Source organism: Strongylocentrotus purpuratus, unplaced genomic scaffold, assembly GCF_000002235.5.
Source record: "Strongylocentrotus purpuratus isolate Spur 01 unplaced genomic scaffold, Spur_5.0 spur5_scaffold_5, whole genome shotgun sequence".
NCBI classification, from domain to species: Eukaryota; Metazoa; Echinodermata; class Echinoidea; order Camarodonta; family Strongylocentrotidae; genus Strongylocentrotus; species Strongylocentrotus purpuratus.
This window is the reverse complement of record NW_022145611.1, coordinates 10,644,866-10,665,393: the sequence shown is the minus strand read 5'-3', so window position 1 is coordinate 10,665,393 and position 20,528 is coordinate 10,644,866. Positions and strand designations below refer to the sequence as shown.

Below are 20,528 nucleotides of genomic sequence, written 5' to 3'. Positions count from 1 at the left end.
TGCATATTCATTTTCATACATCTTGCTACATGTAATCCCAAAAAAATATTTTCACTTTTTTTTTATTTGCTTAAAGGTAATACAAAGTTTTGGTATGGGGTCATGAATTTGGTTCAAATGAACATATTGGAAGCATATACGATCCTACAATATTCAGTGATCGTTGTCGCGGTCGAAATCGACTCTAAAGTTATAAAATTGTAAATAATAAACTCTTAATGTTGAATAGCTCCCTCTCAAGGTCAAGATATTAATTAAGCTATAAAACAATATTTATTGACTAAAATTGACTGATTAGCTGTTCTCGTTCGGAAATTTTATACCCCAACTACATACTCTGAGATTTTCATGGTCGCAGCTACCATTGAACGGCCGTAGGAGCTATTTGAAATTTATCAAAATTTACCGGGAGCACCGGTAAATCTTTATATTCAATTTTTCTCGAAAGTAGAAGTGTTTTAGGGGCTAAAATTTCTGGTGTTTTTAATACATCCACAGGGGCATCCAAATATATCAAAATTGTAAAGAATTACTATCCACCCATTTTTCAAAATTTCCCAAAACTTTGTAATACCTTTAATATTGCCTTTCAACGTAAGAGAATTTCAATCAGTCCCATATTTCAAACTGCCATTTTGACTGGCACCCGGCACGTTACTCTCATTTCGACATCGGAAATGGGTTTTTGATTGCTATTAACTTGGTCAGTGAATTTTTTGGACTCTAGTCTAGTTGTATTACAGCAGTTTAGATTTTCATGAGAGTTTAGGCAAGGTTCAACTATCCTATCAAAATCTGCATACATTCATATAAATAAGAGAATATGTCTGAAAAAGGAAATGATGGATCAACAGTATGCTTTCAAGAAAATATGCTCCATGGAGTGATCCTCTCTGTCATCTTTCCTTTAATATAAAGTCACAATAAAAAGCAAGTACACATCCCATCCTTGTGGCACTCTGTATATAAAACATTCCCTTGAGGTGATATCAGGGTTGTCATAACAATGATGACTTGCTGCCCGTTTCTGAGTCACTGGGTGTTCTTGAGGGTTCGGGCTCCTTGACCGAGTTGTTCTCTACCAGGGCTAGTGGGGTTAGCCACTCCTTGGGTAGCATGCGCTCCATGAAGGGTAGGCGGGCTCCTACGGCAGCCAATCGGTTGATCCACGATGGTATCTCCTTGGCACAGAGTATCTAGGGGTAGAAGGGTATCAATCCAATCAGAGATCAAAATTTATGATGTCTGAAACAAACACATTGCCCACTGGAAGCCAGATGGATGTTAACTCATATGATTCAACAAATAGTCAATGCCGTTCTTGCTCTTAGCAGATATTGTGTCGAAAGAATACTGCAGCTGTACATATAAAACCTGATACCTTCAGATAAGATTGTTAAAGGCTTTATAAGAAAAATGAGCTAGTTATAGACTAAACATGTTGTGCCAAAACATTTTGTTACAATGAAATAGGGAAATTCCCTTTCTATCATTTAAAACTATGTTATTAGAAGGATGTGATGGTGGCTAATATCAAAACAGGATTTATGCCTCGTTTCATTTCTCAAACTCTTCAAAATTTCCCAAAGCCTACCAGTGGAAAATATTTTGTTTCAATGAAATGGATATGAAATAGGGAAATTCCCTCTCCATCATTTAAAACTATGCGATGGTGACTAGTACCGTACTTATGCCTTGTTTCATTTCTCAAATTCTTAAAAATTCCCCAAATCCTTCCAATGAGCAGGGATAAAACCAAAACTACCAGGTGCCCGGGACCAAAATCTAAGTCTGGACCCCCAGGATTTTGAAGTTTTCACATAGCACTCATGTATAAGGACAGCTCAATCTGGACCCCTTTGAATGCAAAGGTGCTGTATTTCAAAATATATATATTTATGTATCCTGTGGCACAGCTTCAAACCTTTACACTTTAACATGTAGGTCCACTTCAGCCATTGAGGCAGGAGTAATGTTCATGTGAGTACCCTAGGTGCTTTTAGATGATACCTTATTTAGCGATTTATCGTTGAATATTTAACACTTTGTGATAATGAGACACCAAACAATAATTATCCACCCACGTATTGGGAGGCCACTTTGTAATCCTTTTAATGAAGGGAACGCTTTGTCTCGCTAAGGCTTAAACTCGAACAGGGCGAGATCTAATTAACAACTGATAGCTAGAAGAAGCAATTAAGCCGGTTGACAAAGTCGTTACCCTGACACCATACCGAATGGGCTTTTTGCAAGTGAACCAAATGGAATTTCTGCACAAAATTCTACAGACAATGGTTTTCAGTGGCGCATGATCCTGGAAATACAACCAAACTAATGTATTATGGGAAAGCAAAGAAGTTACACTTTCTGATGGTCTTAATTTTAGTGATGGGGAAAGAATTTAATGTTAAACTTCTATTTTTTTAAGTTGGATTTCCATTTCTTATCTTTAAATGACTGTAGAGGATACCATTAGAAAGCTTTTGAGCTGCTTACTTGTACTAGTTCCTGTGTGAAATGATTGCAGTTCTTGTGAATGAGATGATATGCTTCACCGGGATACTTCTTTCCAAGGCAGTCTACTACTTTCACTACGTCTTCCTCTGTGAGGTCAGTCTGGCCTAGAACTATCGTTTCCCTGTCAATCATATGAAAAGAAATCATGTCAATACAGCTGCTGAATGAGTATTATGGCATGGCTCATGCTTAACAGGCACCTATATGTAGGTTACCCCCACCCTCATATTTAAAATATTAACAAGGCCAAGGGGGTCATGCATATTAACCTTATGATTTTCAATCCAGACCACTTATGAGTGTAACAAAATTATATGGAGCGTAAATTATGGATAGATAAATGTAATTTTCCAAATTAAAATTGACATTCTAAAGCCAATACCTTACAATGTCATTCCTATGAACAATTTTATTCTTCAATATAACTTTGATCAGAGTTTAATTGCAATTTAATACACTTGCAATTTCATTTTCTCATTTCCAGCAATGATAGCTTGCTAACAGTAGTCTATACTTACGATCCAAGGTGCATTTTGGTTGCAATAGCACTGAAATCTTCATCAATATACAATGTACATGTACACATCTGGAAACGTAATACAGAACTGGCAAATTTATCCTGTCTATTACTACCTGCTGTGAAGCCTATGTTCTCCAGCTTGCACAAACTTGTCAACTGCCAGAGTAAATATTTCTTATTCTGCTATTATTGTCTGGTGGTAGAGAAATAATACAAATATTATGACCTAACAGATCTACTTGTATACTTAATGTTAATAGACTCATTACACTGTGTATCGTCTTACAGCAGTCTGGCCCTTTTTTCAGCTGTTAACAGATTACTCTCCATGGTACACGTACAGGATGTACATGTATTTCAAGGATGTACATTTTTACCATATATTGATCATTTATTTTTCTAGTGTTTAAAAAATACTTTTTCCCAAAGAAGCTAACATTTAACAAATCAAATGAATTAGCAATTTATTCAAAACATGGTGTTTTAAGTATCATACAAATAGGACATATATGTATAATCAATTATTTCATTCTTACTTTATTTTATTTTTTCTCCATTTTTTAAAATCATTCTTTTCAAAAAATGTTCTCTTGATTTAACAATACATATGAATTAGCAATTTATTCAAAACATGGTGTTTTTAAGTATCATACAAATAGGACATTCGACATACTTTATATGTGTATAATCATTTATTTCATTCTTACTTTAACGTTAGAGATTAGTTGGATTGTAATGCCACCTTTTTTTAACTTTATATTTCGACACTCAAATCATATGTGAATTCAAACAAAAAGATCTTACTTAAAACTAAATTGTTCTCCTAAATCTGTGACATCTCTGGGTTCTATCTCAAATATTCCAGTGAACGGGAAAGGGTGTCCTCCGTAAGCATACTCTGTACCAAGAAAGAAAAAAAGATTGGAAGAGGATTTAAATAATAACTTAACAAAAAATCAAATTATTGTATTGATATCTGAATCCATAAAGAAAGACAATATTCAGATACATGTTATTTACATTAGTTCTACTTCTATATATACTTTTTTTAAACTGTGAATTGAAAGAGAAAAAAACTGTCAATATACAAATAATTTCTTGTCTCTTTTGATACCATAGGAATCTGAGCAGGTCATTATGAAACTGTACTTACATGTATACCTTTTTTTTCATTAAGTACTTTCTGTAAAAACTGAAGTTGGAAATTGATTGACAATTATTTTTTTTTAAATGGAAAAATCAGCAATCAATTTTATTTATTTATTTATTGAGTATACAAATAAAATGTTGTAGAATACATGTTATACACATTGTCAGTAGGCTTATATTGTATACAAAGAAATAGTGCACCTACATGTACAATGTACATGTATACTGTGAGGAGATACATACAGTGTACTTTGTATCACAGCATTCAAATTGACAGGTTTCTTTGCACACTTAGCCATACTAAAAGTATGTACATTTAACATGTAAATACATGTTACCTTGTAGACCTAAATAAGCTATTAGTCCTTGAGGAAAGCGCCTCTCAAATGGTATACAATTAATAGGCTAGTGGCTGGGGCATCATATTCACAAGGGAATTAACAGAGTGTATGTAATTAAACGGTCCACATCTCACATCACTGACAGCTATAGCCCTTATCCATGTAGCTCGTTCAGACTAGAGGCCATTTATACAAAACTTACATAGAGCATTAGAGCATCATTGTACGGCAAAAGGGGCATAAACACATGAAAAGAGTTGGAAAATGTTGTAACTGAATCTATTTTGTCTCGATTTGGATTGTTTACATCAATATGTTTGTAAATTTTGTATTTATGTTGTAGGGCCTCCACTGAAAACAGTATTTAACTACTGATGGAGCCACCCTACTAAAAAAAAAATGACTAATAAATAAAAATAAAATAAATAAATAAGAGTATCATATCATAAAGACACGTCACATGAAAATAAATTATTTTTGAAAGAGGTCAATTGACATTACAACAACTGGCCAATCATGATTCTTAGCCCTGTTTTTTCCAAAGAATACAGCAGGCATACACATGTGAAAAGAATATCATATCATATCATAAGGACATATAAACATGCAAAGAATTTTCTTTAAAGAGGTCAGTTGACATGACAACTGGCCAATCATCAGTACATGCTCACGATAAGCCCTGCCTTTATATGATCAAAGCGTATTACTACATGTATATGATGTTTAGTTTAACGTTTCATTACACGTTTTTGCTGTAAAACATTTAGACTAGGAAACAAAATGGCTTATTATATACTGTAGCTACACAGTTTTTGTTTACAGTAACATGTACATGTATGTAGCTAACTACATGTAGCTATACAATGTAGTTTTAGTAGTCTGAATGAGCATTAGAGATTCCAGTACAGTTAATCCTGATGATCATGCATCCAAGCAGTATGATGTTGCAAAGGTGTTACAGTAGATGGTGGGTATAGTATGGCATTATATCATTCATAGGCATACATACATGTAAGTAATGGAATCCATGGGGGAAGGGAGCCAAAGTCATGGCCAGTCTTCAAGATCATGCCATCAGATCATCAAGCAGTCTATAAAGAATCTTTAGATGCATCTCAACTAAGATGGCAGTTTTACATGTACAAGATATAAACACGGTCTTTATTACTAGGCTTACACATACAGTTGTATACACAGTACACTGTCTCATAGTAAATGTGGAATTTCACAGTGAAGGGCTGAAGGCCCTCCATACATGTACTGTATACTCTGTGATCAGCAAATGCACAGGTAATACAAGAATACAATTCAAGTACAATTGCTTTGTTTCATTACCATAATCCAACGCTGGATCTTTCCTGCAAATAAGCTGGTAGAATTTAACTTTCTGTAACTGAATATATAATGAGCGGCTAGAGAATAAATTATTATTTCCGTCAAAATTAAATATACACTGTATACACAGTGAATCCGACTTTTTACAAAAGGTACTTGCACTATGAATATGACTGACAAAAGAAAGCGGAAAAAATATACAGTTCTTCAGGTAGACAAAGGAACATCCCTTCACTGCTATTATGTAAAAATGTGTAGAACAGGTGTCACATGCATATTCACCTTTTCACATAATAGCATTGAAGGGATGTTCCTTTATCTACTTGAGGAACTGTATATTTTGTCCGCTTTCTTTGTCAGTCATGTTCATAGTGTTGTCTTCATGTTTGGCCGAGGTTCAAGTATATAGAGGAGATACATATATGTGTACCTCCTCCTTAAAAAAAGGCCTTGCCCTTGAACAATAAACAAAATAAAGCTATATTTTGTCATTGATCTTGACTTTATGGCCTTGCCCTTTCAAAATGCCAGGGTTTTCCTTGATATGAAAGGGGCATAAAGTCAAGAGTGTGTGATAAGAGGAAAATCACCCAGCCTTTATAGTACGGTAGGCCTAAACCGGCTTAGAAAGAAATCCAGTCTTTTTGTAGTAGGTCTACATACAAAATATGAATTCATTAATCAGTTGTTTGTGTATCTATGGTTTGAGGGTACAAAATAACAGCTTGCGCAAACCACATGAGTGATAGCTGACCATATTGTACCGTTTCGTTCAATGTGATATTTATGCGGGAAAGGGACCCTGTTTTTCATCAACTTATTGTTTGTCACACCTCCATATTGCTGTACAATATTTTGTTGTAGGTGCCTTGTTCAGGGTTGAAAAATTTTACTACTTAAAGACCATATCCGAACTGCAAATATGAAATGGATGAATTGTGTATCAACGGAAAGCTTATACAGGTGTATACAATAATATCAACCATAGTGTCTGTCAAAATCCAAAGCTTTGAAAATCAGAAGTTGTCGACCTAAAAACTTGCTATCGACTTGATGACATCATCTTTATATTCACAATGACTTTGCATTAATTAAGCACGGCTCTGCGCCTCATCCACATGCTATGTCTTCAATATAACTTCAGCAAATTTGACCCCTGTTGACCCATAATTTGGAGGGGTGCGAAAAACAAGGTTTTAATTTGCTTTGGGGCAATAATGAAAGGGTAAATACTTTTTATTACAATATATTTGTATTCTACATTCATTCAGTTTTCCATTTATATCAAGTTGTATTTTCATCGGATAGGGTCATTGACGTGTAGCTATACGAGGTTTTATGATTTTCGTACAGCTAGACAACAAATTGTACTCGTCTGAATGGGATTCCAATTCCAAAGAGGAAACATGCCCTATACTCTGGCATAAAAGCTGCAGGACATCAGGTGACTGGATGCCTGTTTGCTTGCCTGTGAATGTCACAACCCTGAGGAGAGAGATGAGGGATTGCGGCCTGCTAGGAAGGCTTTATTATTCATACACTCCTAATTCCCTAGGCTGGAATATACATGAACATTAGAGGGTGAAATTTCACAATAAGGCTTATAGGACTTCTGAACGTTGCACTTGTACAGGGTAGGACTGTCATAACAGACACAAATTTGAGAATATATAGGAGACATACAACTGCACAGGCAAACATAATACAAGTTCTAGTATCAATGGGTTTTTTTTTTTTTTTTTTTTTTTTAATCCAAAAAAAATGTCTAAATCATGAAATGGATATTTTTTTGTTTGGTGTTAAGAACAAAATACAAATAGAGCTGTATCTGCAGGCGGTACAATGATCATGGTTGGACTGTGCAAGCATTTGATTCAAGAATAAAATACATTAAAATTGATGCATAATTTGGGTGATTATCTACATTTCAAACACAACACTAAAAGATAAATATACTGCATTGTTATGAAAGAATTTCAAAGAAATGAAGAGATATGTACAGTGTTAGTACATGAATCACTGGCAAAGATCAACCTACTGTACATTGTACATGTACATTAGGACCTATATGTATGAATAACACACACCCAATATAATTTCTAAATAATTGTATGGGGGAGGGGTATTAAGGTCATTTGTTTTAACCACAGGCAAAATTAATTAGTTTGATGCTGTAAATGAAAAGCATACCGAAATCTAAACCCATAAGATTAACCGATGTATTGAATTACACTTTTTCTTGCATACATGTAGGAGACATTAAGTGAAGGTTAATTATAAAATGCATTTGTATTTACGTAATAGACTTCCATGTAGCTCAGACTCTAATGGCATGTGAAAGATTTGTACAGTACAAGCTCGTTCTGCATGAGTTTGTAAATCCATCGTTTTAAGTCAATATGTATTCATGAGACTTGACTCTTGAGTTGAGTTAATGAGCATGAAGTCATTGAAGTGTGTGCCAGTATTAAAGCCTGAGAAATATTTTCAAAGGTATCAATCAGGAGTGCCTTGAGTCTCAATAAAAAATTAAGCTATACAAGAACCCAATATTATTATTAGTATCTTCAACTTGATAATAACTAAACACCAGAATGAAGCCAGTTGCAAACACACAGTGTACATGTACGTCTTCATCTCTTTGATAATTCATCACTCTTTAATGCCTACCTGTGTATGCTGAGCACTAGTGAACAGTAGCTTTTCCCTCATTATTCAGTACATGTACATGTATGTACTGTAGGTACAATTGTATCAAGATGCTTTGGCAATTTTGGCAATTTTACCAATTCTTTTTACCATACCCAAATCAACATATATTTTATGTCCTACCAACTACTACTTATCTTCTCCATTAGCCTTTTTGATCTATCTGACTCCTACACATTGTATAATTCCTTCAATAACTACCGTACATGTATGTGTTCAGTACAGGGTGTACATGTATGTACAGTATTCTTATTCTGTCTAAAGGCTGTGTAAGGTTTTTATACAAAGTGAAGATTTGTGGTTTTAAAGGGCAAACCAACCCTTATAATAATTTAGTTTGAATGAAAGCAGAAAAATCAGAGATACAGAAATGGTGAAAGTTTGAAATAAATCTGACCAATAATAAGAAAATTATGAATGCTTGAAACATGAGATCATGACAGCTAAGGTATGCGAATCTCAAATTAGCAATTTTGTCAGTGGATTGTGGCTTAGTGGCAGATAACTCTCCTGTTTTTTGTGTACAAAAGTATCACTATTTTTTGGTTTTCTGCTAAGTGCTTTCACCCTAATAGGGCACTACTCAAAATATGGAGTGTATGATGTACATGCATATCATAACAAGTCCTCTAAAAAGAAAAAAACATCCAAAGTCGCACACGTTTTTAGTCATTTTGTGTGTTGGAACACATAGGAAAGTTGTCTGCCACTACATCACAGCGACATTACTGATTCAGCTTATTTGAAGAGCCCATACCTATAGTAATTGCAACTTCCAAAAACTCATAACCTTCTGTCCTTCTCATTTTTTGTCAGATTTCATTCAAACTTTCACCAGTATACTTTCTCTCCATCCTTTTAGAGCAGTTTGATAATAAGGTTGGATTTCCCTTTAAGCAGTAGTTCAATTATAAGATTTCATACCAGTCTAATTCAAATATGACGCATTGATCATTTTTTATTTGAAAGGTCACATCAGCGTTAACACCTACATGTACATGACATTTTCACTGATCAATGCTGTCTTTTAACTCCTTACTCCATCCTCCCTCAAAAACATACCCAAGAGACGAAATAGCCTTGATTGCTCGCACGACTCTCCCGATGGAGAAAATAGTCTGCATTATTCCTCCATCCATCTCCCCCAAATTAATATCCCCAGACTGCACAGCAAGCAATCAATTTTGCAGATCTTTATGTGGATGGTAACTGAGAGCAGACAGAGAGCAAACCATTAAATATTGATCAGGGCCAAAATTGGGGTAAGCTGGGACCATCATGGATTATAAACAGGTCAAAGGGTAGTGAAAGTGGCGTACAAAAAACAAATCTTAAAGGGAAGAAGGAGTACCTGTACATATTGTATAGATATGTACTTTTCTGATCAGATTTCATATCATATAATGTGCATATACAGTTTGTACATGTACATGTACATGTACATCTCGACACAAAATAAATGTAGTACTGTACTGGTTCATTATTCCACCCCCCCCCCCCCCACAATTTGATCTTAAATGCATTTGTTTGATTAAATATGCAGGCAAGTACACTCACTGTAGTTTTGACTATTTGAGATTTCATGTACATGGTACATCATACAACAATGTATAAATGGCATATGAACATGTATGCCAGGAATTGACATGTTTCGGTACATACCATAATTAACGTTGTATAAACCGCCCTTGTGTATCAACCGCACCCCTCTTTTTCGCCCTTAATTTTTTTTTTTTTGTCCGTGTTAAAAAAAACCACGCGGGAAGGCCTTTCATTTAACTGCGAGGTGCAGCTGAATGTGTAAGATCATTAATGTAAATTAAAAAAACTGTAGAGGACCTAGAATAGCACCTTGTGGTACAACGTGTGTAGGAATTATTATTATAAACTACATATTGAGATCTATCAGAAAGATTACTTTCAAACCAAGATGACAGACAAATTTGAGTGTTGTTCTAGTTTCCTAGTGGTGAGTCAACACAACGATTACTGAGCTGGGAGACATTGCCAAGCATAGCGCCAGATGGAGAAGCATAAATCAAAACTTTTTTTTATTTATTTTTTTTTATTTGGTGTACCGTGTATAAACCGCACCCCCGACTTTGAATTTTTTTTCGTCGGCAAAAAGGTGCGGTTTATACACTGTTAATTACGGTACTGTATTATGTGAGTCTTTTCTTGTGCATTAAAGATGATGGGCAGATAAGAATTACAGATACACGATCTATCAAACATCTATCTATCAGACAAATTCAAAGCCTTTCCACTGGTACATTTTTGACAAATTGTGTTTCTAGGGAAATAAGGATCAATTACATCTCTATTATAACTAGTACTGAATGCTGTGCTCCTACATGTATATTTCAGACGATGGTTGTTGAAAAGACTCTGAATCTATTACAGAATTAAGCCTCTCAACTTGCATACATGTACCAGCAGTGCTGTTTCTGATATTACCCTTGGGGCAATAAACATTGTACAGTTAACCCTAAAAATAGTTACACGTTGTACGAGAAGAAATCTTAGATGACGGTTCTAACAAGACGTTGCAAAAACAAAGTAATGAGTACAATCACTTTCAGCATCTTCAGCACATACAGTATACACCACAATTCAAAACTGCACAACAGCAGTGGAAAAAAAGAAATAAATTTCAAATCAATTATTCAATGTGCAGCATTTCTTTCAACCCTCCATACGAAGATAAAATCTACATGTCTCCTGTTTTGCAATCCTACTCTTGATTCTCTTCATTAAAAATGCATAGATCTCCAGAGAGAGAAAGGAGGACATCAGAAGATTATCTGCATGATAAAACTTCAAAATGATACATAATTATAGACAGCTGTACTGCTACAATTAAGGTCATTACAATACAAGTTCATTTCAAAATATCCACATCTCACAATTTTCTACCCTGTACATTACATGCAAAAACAGGGAAATGGTTATTTTAATTTTCAAATGTGTAAAATTGTACCTACCTTTCCCATAAACTTGAATTCCAGTGTGATATACACCTAATCCTAGTGTTGTTGTATATTCATTAGTCCAATACTGCAATAGAAACAAGAAAAGAAGTGGCAGGCCAGTTCAAGAAATGTATTTTATACCGTACATGTATGAACAAATTATTAGTACTTACATTTCCAGAATAGACTATCTACATGTACATGAACAGTATCATTTCTTTTGTCTCATTTTGGAAGGGGGTGGGTTCCGGTTATAATGTTAATGTTATTCTGATTGTAATAAGAATATCTTACAAGGACATATCAAATTCAATTCATTTTATTTAGATTCCATCTTTCTATAAAACATTTGTATACAAATTCATCAATTAAAAAAATGAAATTTCATACATTGAATAGATCTGAATGATATACAATAATACATGTAAATATACTTTAATGATGACAAAACTAAATTGGGCACAGCTGTAAAAAAACAAAAACAAAAAAAACAAAAACAAAAAACAAAAAAAAAACAAGGTTTTGTCAAGACAGCTTCCCTGATAAAATAGGATTTGGTAAACATAAATGGCTCGAAACATATATCAAGTAAAGTATATCAAACAGAATTTTGGAAGAAACTGCATTTTGTACAATGAAAACCCAGAATCCAACATGATAGGACAGGAAAGAGAAAGGTTAGGAAAGAAGAATGAAGAAAACGGGAGAAAGGGAACATGGACACTTAGAATAAAATGTCTCCAGGTATATAGTGCATTATAAGTCATTTTGTATGTACATGGATACTGCACAAGTTTACATACTGCATTTTAAGTCTTCACAACACAAAATGAATATTTGACCCAATTTGATCCTCTCTGTGATCCTCTCTGTAAAGTAATAGTTGCTCAATCAATCATTTGAACCATGCTGGTACATTTCAGCATATTTGTGTGAGTGTAGTGGTGTATAGAAGTACATGTATACAATATCTAGTACGTCTGTGTACGAGTAGACCCACTCCCCCCCCCCCCTTGTTTTACTGTAATGCTGTGTGAAATTGTTTCTTTCTTTGTGTTTGTTGTTACAGGATAAATAAGAAAATTATCAAAAATTAAGGCCACTCTCTTCTTTTCATATTAAGAATAAAAAAGGTCTTATAGTACTATAATATGTATGAAACAAGATGGGTGTACATGTAGCTCAATGGTAGCTTTAGTATTTAGTGTAGGCCCATGCTCTTGTACATGTGCAGCACATCAATATCAATGAATATGTACAATACAAGAACAGTACATGCAGGTAATGTACATGTACATGTTGTTTTATCTGAATACATTTTAATCTTGAGGACAAGGTTAATTGCCCCATTATGACCATCCTATCATAAATAATTGAGCCAACATGCATGAAAAAAAGATGAGAGGCTTCCATATGGATGGCAATAATACCCCTGCATCAGACATTGGCGTCCTGCATCATCAGGAGTTGGCCTTTGAGCCTTCAAAAAGTTGTGTGAAGCCATTCTAATCTCATTTTTTTTTCTTCTCTTTCGCAAATCATCTTTTCTTTAGTGCATTCCAACACTCTTCCTATTCTTCTATTAAACAAGGGCTCTGTTTTACAAAAACTTGTTAATGTTTTCAATAACAACTGCCACGGATCAATTGATAACAAAATCTGCTCATATTTATTTATTGCCAATCAAATGTATTAAGGATTTTAGTATTTTCAGTAACTTACTGTTACAGTGTACCGGTATACTATCATATCTTGTTATTGGTAACAAGTTACAATAACTGTTAATACATGTAGCTACTGAAATTGTGGCATTTGATTGGCTGAGAGCAAATTTGCCATAGACATAACATTTGTTATTGATAACAAGTTTTATGAAACAGGGCCCAGATCTTTGCTCCAGCCCGTCCAACCCTGAATCAGCACATTACGACCACCATCCTGTAATAATGTATGCTTATTCTAAAAGAAATTCATTCTTAAATAGCTACATGTACACATGTATTAAACTAGATTATGCAGATGGTAAAATTGAGATGAGTTCAAGCATTAAAACATGGGGAAACATGTAGGCTTTGATAAAAGTACTATACATTGTATTATGTTAGGCATGTATGTAAATGTATTCGTGATTTTTGCAGTGGTGTACACTGCACAGTTTAACTAAGCAAAAATTAGTAAGAAATCATGTTTTAAAACAATAAACCTGTTAGGACATCATCCTATTTCCATCAATTCTATCTAACAAAAAGAATTCATGTTTTCTTTACTCTGAGTCTATGACATTTCAAGTTCATGTACAGTTTATTTCAAAACTTTTCACTGGGACAATGATCTTGGCACAGAACTTGCAGTGAATGTCCAAAGTGCCAAAGTGCACAGATAAGGTTACATTTATGACAAAACACTCGGTCATGTACTATGTATCGAGTATCACACTGACATCGATATACATGTACCTGTACATGTACATGTACATGTACAAGTGTTCTCTACATCACATCAAGCAAATTCATCTGACAGTTGTCAGCCATGAAAATAACATTCAGATTGTTTTTAATTTTACTTTTAACATATTAAGGCAAATGGAAAACTATTGTAATGTATTATTCTTTCCATACTAGAAATGATCAAAATTGATGTCTACCATCTTTAATAATTAAAAAGTTTAATGCCTTTTCACCTGCCCCAAAATATCAGATTTAAAGTTTCTAACACCTGAATACCGGTAACTTTTTTTCCCCCCTTCACTTTGTTGTTTACTTACCATATCATAAACATTTAGCCTGACCTCCTCTCCCGATCCTTTCTCTCTCCTATCCTCGCTGTCACTGTCACAAGAAGACATTCTGTATAAGCCACAAAACTCTACTGCAGTCATGTCCAAAGACTGGAGTCACGTATTGATTTCAACACAGCCACTCACCAAACCACTAAGTAGGATGGCCTGCACAATCTGTGCGATGATTTCCCTTGATGCACTCTGCTTACTCTGATAATACTGGATTGGTATATCTTCTTAATAAAGGGAGCTTCAGCACATATTGTAGATCTACATGTACTCTAGGTCATTGTGAAGTGCCCAAGAAATGATATCCATACTTCGCACCTGACAATCAAATAAGAAAAGAGTATTTTTAATGATAATTCAAGTTTCAGGTGAAAATTGGAATCCAAAGCTACATGTATGTACAAAAATATGCCTATTTAGTTGTATGTACAAGTACAGGTACAAAAAATACTTACATGAACATGTATGAGGTTTCAAGCTCAGAAAAGATGCTTGAAGTTACATGTACATGTACATGTACCTGTAGCGGCTCTTACATTCGCCCTACTTTCACCGTACATTCATGTCTCCTGTATTTTTCCATCACGGTACTTATTTATATTCATTATTCGGACCACGTGTGTTTTTCCTCCAATCGAGCATCGTGGTTCCGCGCATCGTTCACCCGCGTATTTTCATCACCACGAGGTTTTCTTTACTCCCGCTTACACCTCGGTCGAGTCAACAACTCCTGCTTACATCTCAGTTGAGTCAACACGTTTCTGCATGATTTCTTCTCCGGGTTTGATTCTACCGTGCCTTTCACCTCTATCGGCACATCTTCACTTTCTCTGCCGTGTTCATTGGGCTGCAGTCTTCCAGTGGAACAGTTAAATCAAGTTCCGACATATATGGTGCTTGGTTATTCGCTGGGAGCTGCCAGTTTCTTCACCGGTAGTCTTTCACTCACTTGAGCTCGACTCACCGCAGCTCATCTAAACATTCATCATCAAAGTTCGGCTCATCAATCGAGCGACTCACTGCTCAGCACCACTACCGGCTTTGATGTCTGCATTTTCCACTTTGGCCTCCGACATCAAGCGACTCACTGCTTTCATCATCGAGCGCCACACATCTCTTCTCTTCTCTTCTATTCTCGCCCGAGAGCTCCATCTACATTCATCATCATCACGAGCGTCGGCGACGACATCGCGTTCTTCACGGTTCTTCAACCACGTCAACGAAGTCGCGTTTCCGCCATCAAGCCTCCGCACATTTCATCGCGTGAGCCCCTTCCTTCGTTTTCATCTCTCTTCTTCTTCATTGGACTTTCGATTTCATTTCCACTCTGTCGTAAGCGCTATTCATTTCATTATGTACATTGCATTTATTCATGTTCATTATCATCATTGATCATTATGTAATCTCCGTGCAATATTCACATTTACCATTTATGCATTTTCATTCCGATTCTTCGGCTTGTGCTTGGCTACACTTTGCAAGTGTACGGCCAGCCTCATCAGTACCCAATAAACATAACGAAAAGGGAATACTTTCTTTCATGTATTTTATTGTCAGTGCAACCTTGTTTCCTCGTAGCTAAAATAAAAATAAGAGTTATGTTGTGTGACGAGTGAACACGCTTTCAAATATCCATTCACAATACCTCACACTCATATCTCTAAATACCTGTACAAGAAAATTAATGAAGTATAAACTTAAAAGTTGAGGGAATCTTCAACATGACAGCAAAATTGAATACAAATATAACAAATGAAAAAAAAAAGATTCAAAAACTTCTAGGGTCGAATGATGCTACATACATGTACTGTACCTCCTAATATGAGAGCGAGTTTGAAAACAGATTTCATTCAATCAAATACAAAGCATGTACTGAATCTTTCAATGGCCATAGTCTACAAATTACAGAACTAAACAATCCTCCTTTTTTCCATTTCTGGGAAATGATTAATAGTTATTGAGTTATCCCATGGCCATGTCTGCTTTCTTGTACGTGTAAAGGCTCAAGATTTGTTGTTCTTTGATTTGTTTTGGTTTTGTAACTTTTGTTGAACATTTGATTAAACAGTATTTGGCAGAAAATGAGATGTCAATCAGCTTGATGTTGATGGAGCAATATTGAAATATTTTAACATTTAAAAATTTGTGCGTGAAGTAAACTTTTGTTACCCCATCAAACATGTAGACTCTATAGTACGATTATGAGTCGGTTAGTCCATAGTTTTCTGGACAAAAAAAAATTGGTTCAAACTTGGACAAGCGCGTAGCCAAGATTTTATTTTAGGGAGGGCGGAAGTGAGCACGCGAAGCGTGCAAATCACTTACAGAGCGCGCATAGCGCGCTCCCTAGGGGGGGTGGGTGCAGGGAGGGGAGAGGGGGGAGCGAAAGCTTTGATGTTTCATTAGATTACTAGAGAAAGAAGGCGATTCGTTGTACCGTTCTCGACACTTAATCCTTGTCTAAATTCAGTTTCTATTATTAGAAGACGATTCGTTGTACTGTTCTCGACTCTTAATCCTTGTTTGAATCAAGTTCCCCTTCCTCCGCACATAGCGCGGAAGTTCTGACGTTTCATTAAATTATTACGAAAGAAGACGATTCCTTGTACCATTCTCGACTCTTAATCATTGTTTGATTTCAGTTTGCCCCCCCTCCCACACGAAGTGCGAAAGCTTTGACGTTTCATTAAATTATTTGAGAAAGAAGACGAGTCGTTGTACCGTTCTCGACTCTTAATCCTTATCTGAATGCAGTTTTCCCCTCACCCTCCCGCGCAAAGCGCCGAAGCCTTGACGTTTCATTAAATTATTAGAAAAAGAAGACGATTCGTTGTACCGTTCTCGACTCTTAATCCTTTTTCTTCCTACGTCCTCTTCCTTTCTTCTTTCTCTCTCTCTCTTTTTTTTTTTTTTTTGGGGGGGGGGGGGCGACCGCCCCCACCGCCCCCACCGCCCCCCCCCCCCTTGGCTACGCGCCTGAACTTGGAATAGCCTATACCGGTATAGACAGCAATAACCATCTGATTTGGGTCATTTCTTTAATAAAACTGACATTTGTTGTCATTCCCCAATACAGATGGCAACCCAGAGATCTCGTACCGTGGGGGTAAATTAGAGCCACAGCGTAACAGCTTTTCGTTACCGACATTTCTCCCCCGATTTTCTTTATTTAGATCTAATTTTCTGATTTCTAAATCAGATGTAAATTAGGTCCGTATGTCATTTGTCCTAATTACAGTTATCAAAATTTGATAACTTAATATTAAATGTATAATTTACGGACTTACTTATATGAATTATCCAATTTGTATCTCCAAACTGTGAAACTACGTTCATGCACTTGAAAATAGAGCTATATGACCCGGCGGCCGCGGTATATTTCCGGGTCAACCTACGCCAATGGCCAATCAGAGCACTCGTTTCGTGGGAGTTCGTTGGTCAAGCCGGGCCGAATCGTACGTAGCTACGGTAGCTATTGGACGTTCGAAAAGAAAAAATGAATATTCATCAACTAAAACCAAGACGGATAATGTTGTCGACGAGACTTTCTCGGATTAATCATTAATTTAGGATCTAAATGAGCAAGCTATCGTAAGTCAAATAAGCTATATATATGTTATTTTTAATTTTTATTATAATTGCAGCAGTTCTGAGGATGTAAAGAGTGAAAATTTCGTTGCATATCTCATTCATCGCGGTCCGGTCGAACCGAACCATTTGTTCTGTACAGTCCCTCACAGTAAGAGGTCCCCATCCTTCAGTCTCTATAATCGGAGGTCTAGTGGAGCCAGACGTAGTCTCAGTGGAACAACCGACGATTAGAGAGACTGAAGTTTTCGGTCTAATACCGGTAGTGACAGTCTAGTCTCACTAGTCTGTTGATAGTTTTCTTTATTTTTCATTAAAGGTATTACAAAGTTTTGGTATGGGTCATGAATTTGGTTCAAATTAACATATTGGAAGCATATGCGTTCCGACATTATACATTGATCGTTGTCGCGGTTTAAATCGAGTCTTAAGTTATGAAATTATAAATAATAAACTCTTTATGTTGTATAGCTCCCTCTCAAGGTCAAGATATTAATTTAGCTATGAAACAATATTTCTTGACTAAAATCGACTGATTAGCTATTCCCGTTTGGAAATTATATATCCAAACTACATATTCTGAGATTTTCATGGTCGCACCTACCATTGAATGGCCATAGGCGCTATTTGAAATTCATCAAAATTTACCGGGAGCACCGGTAAATTTTTATATTCAATTTTTCTCGAAAACAGAAACGTTTTAGGGGCTAATTTTTTTAGTGCTTATAATACATCCACAGGGGCATCCAAATATATCAAAATTGTAATGATTCACTATCCACCCAATTTTCAAAATTTCCCAAAACTTTGTATTACCTTTAACCTTCATGAAATATTAATTGGTGCAGCCTGCAGGGTCTATATTCTAAATGATGAGATAATGAAAATAATATTATAGCCCATATAATGATATATTTCAACAAGTCACAAGTCTCAAGAGACAAGACAAGTCAAGACTCAACAACATCTTCATCTGTTCAATATCAATATCAATTCAATGTTCAATAGTCACCACTCATTCATCCCATCATTCAGAAAAAGGGGGCTTATAACATCACTTAAATTGACAAATAGCATTATCTTCAAAAATTTAAAAGACTCTGAAAGCTATATTGACTTGAATGTTTATCAATAACACCGTTTGCAACCAATGACCAGATGACGTGCATCAGATTTGTCAGTGCAGTTAAGTTCAGCTCAGTGCAGTGCATGCCAGTGCGCGTACAGTAGCTCGTAGTGTTGAGGCAAGTGCATATTCCTATGCCTGAAGTTGTGGGGGGCTGGAACATGAATTCGTGGACAGACAACACACGTCGACGTTCGACCAACTTGCCTGCGTTTGTCATCCGAAAGTCAAAGATCTCTTACACTAGAATTAGTAAACAAACAAAAAAATGTCAGAATTACCTTCTGTGAGCATCTAACTCTACAATATGTATCAATGGTATATGTAGAAACCCATATTTGTTACCAAAATATCACGGAACAAAGAAAATGACGACGACATTCGTCATCTGTAATTTCTGGAAAATACGATCCGATAAAGTATCGTTATTATCGTGATATCGCTTCTGTCTGTCTCTAGCTCTCTCTCCCTCTCTCTCTCTCTCTCTCTCTCTCTCTCTCTCTCTCTCTCTCTCTCTCTCTCTCTCTCTCTCTCTCTCTCTTCTTTCTTTTATGTAAAAACTCCTCTTAGTCACTGCTAAGTTGTCTCTTGGCATGTTCAACTTGTAATTGTATTCCTCCTTTACACCCCTCCCCACCCACACACACACCTTTTCAAGCGCCCCAAATTGCCCCCTTTTACAAAGGTAAGTATGCTCCTTTTTACCTCACGGATAAGGCCAAATAAAAAAAAAAAACATGTTTAGCGTCCTGTTTTTTCGAAAAATAGGAAGGAGGAGGCCCTTTTTTTTTTTTTTATTCTTTCAAAATGGCCGCTCGGTCCATTTTCCCTCACAGTCGGGCTATTTTTCAAGATGGCCGCCGACATTTTTTTATAAAATCAGAAATAAAACCATTTTAGCTGTGTTTTTCATGTTTTTTTCTTTTAAAAAAAAAAATTTTAAAAATAAAAAAAATAGGAGGCGGCCCCCAAAAAGGAAGCGGGCGGAGACGCTAAACATGTATATTTTTTTTAATGGCCTAAGTGCCCCTTTTTCTTTTTAATAAGTGCCTCTTTCTCTCTTCTAAATATAAGTGCCCTTTTCATCTATGATCTCTAATGAGTGCCCCTTTGTACGTTTAAGAAATGCCCATTTTCACCTCTGATAAGTGTCCCTTTTACTTTAATTGATATGTGTCTTTTTTTTTCATTTCCAATTCTGAGCCCCTTCCCCTTTTTATAAATGCTCCCTTTTTACTACTGATGTTAACAAAAAGGCGACCCTTTCATATTATGTTCCCATTGTTACTTTTGATAATTTTCCTTTCCACTGCCAATTGATAAGTGTCCCCTTTTACCTGTCGCTTTAGGTTTGATTAGATAGTAAATACAATTGTATATTTTTTAAGACTACAGTTTGTAGATACCTTCCTAAAAGTACCCTTTTTTGTTGGTGCCCCCCCCCCCCCCGCCCATCTTTGGAAGACGGTCCGCCACCCCTGAA

At 35.9% G+C, this 20,528-nt stretch overlaps 1 protein-coding gene across 1 annotated transcript; it reads right to left on the bottom strand.

Moving 5' to 3' along the window:
• Positions 1–576: 576 nt before the first annotated feature.
• On the bottom strand, positions 577–19,449 carry LOC115929773 (deubiquitinase DESI2-like). Its single transcript, XM_030999765.1, has 6 exons — positions 19,327–19,449; positions 14,308–14,649; positions 11,556–11,628; positions 3,842–3,935; positions 2,497–2,638; positions 577–1,196 (listed from the first exon to the last, which is right to left on the bottom strand). The coding sequence occupies exons 2-6, from the start codon at positions 14,419–14,421 to the stop codon at positions 999–1,001; spliced, it is 621 nt and encodes a 206-aa protein (XP_030855625.1). The 5' UTR covers positions 14,422–14,649; positions 19,327–19,449; the 3' UTR covers positions 577–998.
• Between the last annotated feature and the right edge of the window lie 1,079 nt (positions 19,450–20,528).

Coding starts and splice junctions, on each gene's coding strand:
- LOC115929773 (XM_030999765.1), bottom strand. CDS start 14,421: ATGACTGCAGTAGAGTTTTGTGGCTTATACAGAATGTCTTCTTGTGAC. Junction 3,936..11,555: donor AATTCAAGTTTATGGGAAAG/GTAGGTACAATT, acceptor TTCTTGGTACAG/AGTATGCTTACGGAGGACAC. Junction 2,639..3,841: donor GGAGAACAATTTAGTTTTAA/GTAAGATCTTTT, acceptor TATGATTGACAG/GGAAACGATAGTTCTAGGCC.